This window comes from Lupinus angustifolius, unplaced genomic scaffold (assembly GCF_001865875.1).
Source record: "Lupinus angustifolius cultivar Tanjil unplaced genomic scaffold, LupAngTanjil_v1.0 Scaffold_520, whole genome shotgun sequence".
NCBI classification, from domain to species: domain Eukaryota; kingdom Viridiplantae; phylum Streptophyta; class Magnoliopsida; order Fabales; family Fabaceae; genus Lupinus; species Lupinus angustifolius.
The window spans coordinates 14,933-24,175 of record NW_017727878.1 but is presented as its reverse complement, the minus strand read 5'-3'; the positions used below and the strand labels follow the sequence as shown (position 1 = coordinate 24,175).

The 9,243-nt window shown below is 30.1% G+C and overlaps 1 protein-coding gene across 1 annotated transcript; it reads left to right on the top strand.

The window, feature by feature from the left end:
• The first annotated feature begins 643 nt into the window (after nucleotides 1-643).
• On the top strand, nucleotides 644-4,750 carry LOC109341606 (26S proteasome regulatory subunit 4 homolog A). The gene is made up of 6 exons (XM_019579548.1): nucleotides 644-1,195; nucleotides 2,143-2,388; nucleotides 2,786-2,955; nucleotides 3,123-3,339; nucleotides 3,469-3,609; nucleotides 4,456-4,750. Exons 1-6 carry the CDS (start codon nucleotides 713-715, stop codon nucleotides 4,537-4,539), a joined length of 1,341 nt encoding a protein of 446 aa, XP_019435093.1. The 5' UTR covers nucleotides 644-712; the 3' UTR covers nucleotides 4,540-4,750.
• The last annotated feature ends 4,493 nt before the right edge of the window (nucleotides 4,751-9,243 follow it).

The following is a 9,243-nucleotide window of genomic DNA, read 5'->3' as shown; positions in this document are numbered from 1 at the left end:
TTTAAGTAATTAATCATTAATTAATTAACTTAATTAAAAAAAGAGGTGTTCCTTTATTTAATAGTAATAACAACAAATAAAAAAAATATAATAATCCATGTAGTTTAGTATAGGGTACCGCTTAAGGCGGGCGGGTGGGGTGCTAATACCTTCCCTACCCCGTAACCGACTTCCGAACCTGGATATCAAAAATCCAAAAGCCCAAGGTAATTGGGCTAAAAAAGATTTTTCTACATTTTTGACAGTAAAAAATGTAGTGGCGACTCGAGAGGTCGCGTAGCCGAAAATCGGGGCGCGACAACATATATATACTGACAATGTAAGTATTTTTTACATTGTTAGCAAATCATCCACCATTGATTTATTAACCACTATTTACTATCAAATAAAAGTAATACAAATCAATGATATGACAATATAAAAAGTTGACAATGCAAGTACATAAATTTTAAGCTGTAAAAAATTTCTTATACTGGGCTACATATTTTTCTTTAAAAAAATGGCTCAAAAATTAAATAAGAAATATCATAACCCAAATATGGATCCATTTACATAACTTGTCACATAAGTTCAGATTCAAAATTAACAGGCCCATAGGCCCAATAAAAAAGACAAAACCAACCTCTTTAATCGATTGCATCAGTTTAACTTGTTCCCAAAGCCAAGCATCTCTTACATCTCATTCTCCACAAACTCTGCATTTTCCAAAACCATGGGTCAAGGAACACCAGGCGGTCTGAACCGGAAAGATCTCCAAGGCGATCGTAAACCGGACGGCAATGACAAAAAGGACAAAAAATTCGAACCGGCCGCGCCACCAACCCGCGTCGGCCGTAAACAGCGCAAACAAAAAGGTCCCGAGGCGGCGGCGCGGTTACCAACGGTGACGCCGCTATCGAAGTGCAAACTCCGGCTCCTGAAGCTGGAGAGAATCAAAGATTATCTTCTAATGGAAGAAGAGTTCGTCGCGAATCAGGAAAGGTTGAAGCCACAAGAGGAGAAAGCGGAAGAGGATAGATCTAAGGTTGATGATCTTAGAGGCTCGCCGATGAGTGTGGGGAATTTGGAAGAACTGATTGATGAGAATCACGCCATTGTTTCGTCTTCTGTTGGACCTGAGTATTATGTTGGGATTTTGTCTTTTGTTGATAAGGATCAGCTTGAGCCTGGTTGTTCTATTTTGATGCACAATAAGGTTAGGGTTTTGACGCCGACTTTTGGTTTTTTTGGAAGTCTTCAATTGTGCTTTGATCATGTAATTAAAGTGTGATGTTATCTTAGGTCTAGGAACTAGGGTTTTAGTAGATGGAATACTGATTTTGTGATTTAGACTGAATTGGTGGGGGTTCGATATCTTATACTCTAGGCTTGTGGTGCAATTAAGGAGTTGTTTGGGTAAGCAACTTGAGCACTTATTTATTTACCTTTTTGAAATAAGTTGAGATGAAATTATATTAATAAGCTTATTTGTTAAGCGTATTGAAATACGCTAAAGAGAGCTTATAGTAAGGTCATAAGCTATTCTTATAAGCTTCTGTAAAAAGAGCTTATTTTCATGACTTTCCCTGATGAGCATATTAAAATAAGTTATTCTCATAATCACAAGTAAGACCTCTATAAACTTTCTATATGAACTTCTACAAACACATTGGAAATTGGAAAGTTTGAATTGAAATTTACTTCATGGCTCCATGCTTGCTTGGTATATCAGAAATGTGTGATGATTTACAGTGAAATCATTTACAGTTACCAACTACAAATTTGGGACAGTCCTATAGTGCGAAGCTGAATGTAACATTGTTTTCTACCCTAATGAGTAACATTCGGTGTTTTGAAAGGGTCTGTCATAGAAAATTGTATCATAGTCTAAAAATATTAAACGAGAAAATCTCCTCTCCCTGTGTTGTTGAAGAAGTGATGAAAATTATGAGAGACTATATGTTAACTTGTAACTGATAAAGTGGGTGGTGAAAGTTGGGGGTAAAATATTTTTTGAATGGCATGTCTTTGGGAGCAAGCGTGACATGGAGGTTGATGAAATTGTGCTTTGTTTAATTGAATTAGTTATCTCTTATTGTAGAGTTGATATGGTTAGATGCTGGAGATATAATGGTTTTCTTATTGTGTATGTGTCTTAACCAGGTTCTTTCTGTTGTTGGGCTTCTTCAAGATGAAGTTGATCCTATGGTCTCTGTCATGAAGGTTGAGAAGGCTCCTTTGGAGTCATATGCTGACATTGGTGGTTTAGATGCCCAAATACAGGAAATTAAAGAAGCAGTTGAGCTTCCCCTGACACATCCTGAACTGTATGAGGACATTGGTATCAAGCCTCCCAAGGGTGTCATTTTATATGGAGAACCCGGAACTGGCAAGACATTGCTTGCAAAGGTGTTAATTTCTTTCTGTTTCTTATTGGGTGTGTGAAATAAACTTCACATCCTTGTTTCCTGTTTCTCCTTTGAATCTCTTTACCTTTAAAGCTAAACATGCTACAAACGAATGAATGACATAACAATTAAAATATGGAGTTTAAATATGGCTACTATTATAATGTGCTTCTAGAGGCAGAGATGTATATTATTTAGATATGAAGGAAGCACGCTAAAATTTCAACTGTTTATGCCTTGAACATGTGGTAGTGATTGCGAACTATTAATTATTTAACTCTAAAACCTAGTTAGATAGTAACACATTGTGTTCCGAGGATATTTATTGCTCGTGATGCACTACACAAGCACATGTGCTAAATCAGCTCTGTCTAATACAAAGGCTTGTCTGCTTTCAGGCTGTGGCAAACTCAACTTCAGCAACATTTTTACGTGTTGTTGGAAGTGAATTGATACAAAAGTACTTGGGAGATGGTCCAAAGCTTGTGCGGGAACTTTTCCGAGTTGCTGATGATCTTTCCCCTTCTATAGTCTTCATTGATGAAATTGACGCAGTTGGTACTAAGAGGTAAGTTTTGAACTCTACCTTCAGGATTCCATGGGTGGTACACTTTTTTCTGTCCTGTCCTCTTCATTTTGGGGGAGGGGAGATGGTGTGCTGGTCTAAGAGTGTGTTATTTTGGTTCAGTTAGTATTTGTAGGACGCATTAAGGAACTTGTTAATATGCTCTGCAGGTATGATGCCCACTCTGGTGGAGAACGTGAAATTCAAAGGACTATGTTGGAGTTGCTGAACCAGTTAGATGGTTTTGATTCAAGAGGAGATGTAAAAGTGATTCTCGCAACCAACAGGATTGAAAGTCTTGATCCCGCTTTGCTGCGACCTGGTCGAATAGACAGGAAGATAGAATTCCCCCTTCCTGATATCAAAACAAGAAGACGCATTTTCCAGGTAGGCATGTCTAGTTTTGTCAAAGCAACACTCGAAATAAAAGCAAGGATGTCTGATTATCGGTGATATCTTAATATGCATATTCTGCTTAATCATATTACTAAAATGCCTTGTACTTTTGATATGTAGATACACACATCAAGGATGACATTAGCTGATGATGTCAACTTAGAAGAATTTGTTATGACTAAGGATGAGTTCTCTGGAGCTGATATAAAAGCAATATGTACTGAAGCTGGCTTGCTTGCTTTACGAGAACGCCGGATGAAGGTTAGAACTTTGAAGTACCTTCTCTATTTTGTTAAAACAATGTTAGCCATTGGAAACATAGGTTGACATCATGCTAAGAAAATATAACATAGGTTGGTTGGGTATCTGAAGTTTAGGCATACTCCCTATGTCCCTATTTATAAGTCATCTTTTTGAAGCTTTCTTTATCCCTGAATATAAGTCGCTTTATAATATCTAAGTAATATTAAATAATTCACACCAAATATACCCCTAAAAAATACACTCTATATTTATTACTTCCCCATATTCCAATAAACCTTTCACTTCACAATAAATGAATGGAGGGGTAATTTTGGAAAGTTTACATAATTTGATAAATTTGAGAGTAATAGCTACTTTTAACTATTTTCTTAATCTGTGTGAATTAGGTAAACACGACTTATAATTTTGGAAAATGGGAGTATTAAACTTTTGGAACCTACATCATCACAAGGATGAAAGTGGCAGGGAAAATTGGAAGGGGTTAAGTTGCAAAAGAATTGTGATAGGGAAGGGGAGATGCATCTTTAATTCCCTGCCCCTTACAAAAAATACCTAAGCAAAGAATAATTTCTTGCTGGTTTTCCTTTAGAGAACAGAGTTTCAGTGAATTGAATTTGACAATTTGCTTTAAATACTGGAGCAGAATAATTGTGCCAGTGCAAGATAAGAAACCTAAATAGTTAGTTAATGTGAACAAAATAATATTTAATTTATAATCATGTGGTGGTACTTGTGCATTCAGTTCTGTCAAAACTTGTACTCTATTGAAGTGATTCCTATTTTACTGGTCGAGGTCTTCTGTTTCGTTTGTTTACCATGAATTATTTGTATTCTGTTCTTCAGGTGACACATGCTGATTTTAAGAAGGCAAAGGATAAAGTGATGTTCAAGAAGAAGGAAGGGGTGCCAGAAGGACTGTATATGTGACATATCATCCTTATTTATCCCACCCTCCTTTCGTGTATTATGGTCTTTTCTTCTAGTTCTGTGAACATATGTTATTGCTTTTTATGGTGAATTAGAGCTTTAACCTTGTACAATTGCATGGGCAAAGTTGGTTATGAGCCTATGTTATGGGATGATTTTCTATGTCTCTTATTATAAAGGGAAAGCCCTTCTTTGCCACTCCTTTCATTCACGTTCACAAATATGCATGCTTTGCTTTGTCTTGTTTTTTGGCTGAATTATGAATGGTCATGCAGAAGCTTCCCAATGCACTCGAGTTATTATTTCAATACGGTTTTAATTCATTGAACATTAGATGATCATTTACAAGAGTAACTTATACTTCATCTTAACTAAGCAAGGATTCAGGTAAAGAGTATCTATCTATTATCTATATAACAAAACTAGTAGTGTACCCGTGCACTTGCACAAGTCGCTTATTTGTTTATGCATAATCCAAATGTATTTAATAATATCAATAAATCATGTATTGAACCATTATATTTTTTTCATTCACATAGTTGCAATATTAACATTAATTTTTGAGTGTATATGTAGAATATTAAAAATTATAAATGCATTTGTATAAGCATTTATTTATTGAAAGTGATTATAGAAAATATTTGATTCTAAAATAACTCAATAAACAAAAGTCAAATTGTATTGGATAATATCTCATTTCTATATTCTCTATATAAAATTATAAATATAAGGAGTTATTTTTGCATCATATTTTTTGTGATTACGTTTATAAGTATCATATAAAGTCATAGGATTTTTTAGCATATCTCTTAAATGCTTATGTTTTATTTTAGATTAATGTTCATTGTGTATAAATATTTGAATATATTTTTAGCATTCAAATATTGTATAATTAAATGTTATTTATTTGATTATGTTTTAGCTAATAATCATTGTATGAAAATAACTCATAAATTAAAAACACATTAAGTTAGGATTTGACGGATATTTTTTCTGATAATTTTAATCAAAATAATAAAAAGAGTCTAATAATTAATTTGTTAGTCTTATATATTCCCAATTAAAATACATATATTTTCCATGAATATATCTACTATTGTTATCTTTTAATTAAATAATATAATGATAGTAATTAAATATTTTGAAAATTTTCATTGGTTATATTCTCTTATGTTATACTAATATATATTCAAAAAAAGTTATGATTTTTAATCTTTTGAATCTATTAATGCTAATAATATCTTCTTTAGTAATTTCAAAATATGAAATAGGCTTAATGAAATTGATCATTTCCTACAATAATGTTGTCATTAATGGTATGATAATAGAATTATTATGATAATTATAGTCATTGCTATTAATGCTAATAATATCCTCATTGGTAACATGCTTTTGGTTGGTTAGATTTTTAATTTTGTGGGTCACCTTAAAAATAGACATTAAAGTTGAAATCGAATTATTCTCTTACTGTTGGCAAAGGAGGAAAATGGATTAACATCTCTCAATTTAATTTAATTAATATTGACATATTGTTTCTTAGAAATCTTCTTTCTAGTAAAGCAAATTTCTAAAAGTAAAACAAATTCTGAACAACATATGATAATACAATATTGTTTTTCTCTAACAGTAACTAAGAGAGAGATGAATAAGTATGAAAATAAAAGGTGATTGCGGAAATTAAAAGTTAATATTTTAAAAGCTAGCAATTATCATTATCATTATTAGGATTTAATATTTTGAAAACGTTAATTTTTTCCTATACAATTATTATGCACGTTAACTTTTTTAGGTAGCAGTTGTTAATTTAACCACATTAACTTTTGGGAAGTTTAATATTTGAAACATTTAATATTTTGAACACTATGTAGTGAGATTATAATAATAATAAGCATTTAATATTTTGAACACGTTATGTATTCAGATTGGAATAATAATAATAATAATGTAAACCATTTTGAATTATTGATAGTTAACACGTTAACGATAGCCAAAATATTAAATGATTTATGCAAAATATTATTTAACCACGTTATAGGTTAACTTTTTTAGGCAATTGTTAATTTAGCCACATTAACTTTTTGGAAGTTTAATATTTGAAGCATTTACACATGTTATGTAATCAGATTATAATAATAATGTAAATCATTTTGAATTGTAGATAGTTAACTTTTTTATAGTCAAAATATTATATGATTTATGCAAAATATTATTATGTATTAAGATTATAAAAATAATGTGTAATAATAATAATGTACATCATTTTGAATTATTGATAGTATTCTTCTTCATATATAATAATGCTAAAAATCGAGAAACAAAGAACAAAGACATTATATTGTGTTATTGACAATCCAAACAATACAAATTTCTAAGCAAACAATTAAATAAAGTAATGAGGTTTAAGTAAAATTTACAAGAGCACAAATATTGAGCCAAAATTAGTGTATTAAACAATATATATTAAAAATCTTTGAATGGAGAAAATAAAATACAAAACTCATAAGTGAGTGGATAACTAATGATGAAGCCAAAAATGAAGGTATCAATAACTAACCATGATCTTTACCTTATTTTAGAGGATGATACACTCTAGATGTTTCTGAAACATGCAAAACAAAAAATAAAATAATGATTGTTTGAATAAAAAAGTATATAAATAAGATAATAGATGCATATAGAGAAAATTAATTTGCAGAAATGTTTTTGGGGAGAACCAAACTATAAATAAAGTGAGAAAATGATAACGATGAGAACAGATGAGGACATAAATATATTATTAATAAAAATAAATAGACAAATAAATGTAATATTGTAAGTGAATATATAATACAATGGAGATTAGGTACATACCATATGTTTTGAATGTTTGATCTTTGTTGAGGAAGATAACTTTGCTTGTCAGACGCTAAAGGGTAAACTTGCTGAAAAAGTATATCTACAAAATAATGAAATTAATGAGAACATGTCTATAAAATAAGAAAATCAATGAAAAATTATACAAAAAATAAATGATATAATAAGAAAAGATCTACAAAATAAACCAAAAAATCAATGAAAAATGTACTAAAGATCATATTTATAAAATTAAAAAAAAAAATACACTCTAAAGATGATGATTGAAAGAGAAGAAAAAAGATGATAATGAAGAGACATAACAAATATGAGAAAAAGAAGATTGCTGAGATAAAAGAATGTTGGAAGAGAAAGAGAGAATCATAGACCTAATAATAATTCAAATGCAATTTAAGTAGTCATAAAAAATGCAATAATTATTTATTAAATACAATAATTGTTAAGGAAAAACAAATATAGTATGGGAAGGTACATATAATTACCATGAGACCATTAGGAGGGGGAAAATGAAGGATGAGATGACATGTGACAATTGATGAGGTGGTGTGAAGGACGAGATACCATGTGACAATTGATGAGGTGGTGGGAGTTTATTTTGTTAAATAATAAATAGAAAAGCTTCTTATTAACACATGTCACAATCTCCTTAACTTAAGCTCATTACCACATCATCATTGACACATGTCACCATTTCCTTAACTTCTCCCCCAAAATGCCCACATATTCTTATAATGAACTTTCACACACTATATCATTCTTCTACTATCTTAATATAAATATATGTGATAATAGAATCAAACGAGGTATGATTTTCATCAAATTAATCTTTCATTTCTCTACTCTTATTTCATTTCAATTTACTTCTTAATTTTCTTCTCTATTCTTATTTCAATTTACTTCTTAATCTTCTCTTCTTTTGAAACTTACAAACTACTTCTCCTTTATTTTTTTATTTTTATTAGATAGGTCTAATCTCTTCCATCACCAAACGAGGTATGATTTTATAATCATTTCACCTTTTTATTACTTCATCATTCATGAATTATCTACCGAGATGTTCATTGATAGACATAATTTTATTTCATATTTTACCAATCAAAGAGATAAAAGCCTTAAAAGAAAAAAAAACTGATATAATTTTGAACATATTTTGATTCTTACAACTATCATTTGGGTTTATCCACACTTACTAAACATGTTTCAGTGTTGAATCCATTTTCATTATAGGGATCTTGATAAACCATTTTGTCATTTTTTGTTATGACTTTCTTGTATATTATTTGGAAGTTTCAAATTGTATAATTGATTTGATTTATATTTTGATTAAATTATTTATGATTCGCTAATTTTAAGCAATGGTAATTATGGATATAAATTTGCATAACCGTAAATAATTAATTTGCGAAAACTTAATAATGATGCTACAAATATATAGTCAAAACTGTCTTTCTCTTTTCAATTAGTCATATAATGAGTTATGATATTACAATTAATAAGGAAATATGTTGATATTCTAACTCACTTAAAAAATAACTCACAATGAATTTATTTCAAATAATGATTTTAATATTAATTATTAAAAAAGATCTTAAAACATTTGCAATTAATATTAACATATTCAATTTCATATTATGTATAATTAATTATGATAATTAATTAATTTGATTTATATTTTGATTAAATTATTTATGATTCGCTAATTTTAAGCAATGCTCATTATGGATATAAATTTGCATAACTCTAAATAATAAATTTGCGAAAACTTAATAATGAGGCTATAAATATATGATCGAAACTGTCTTCCTCTTTTCAATTAGTCATATAATGAGTTATGATATTATAATTAATAAG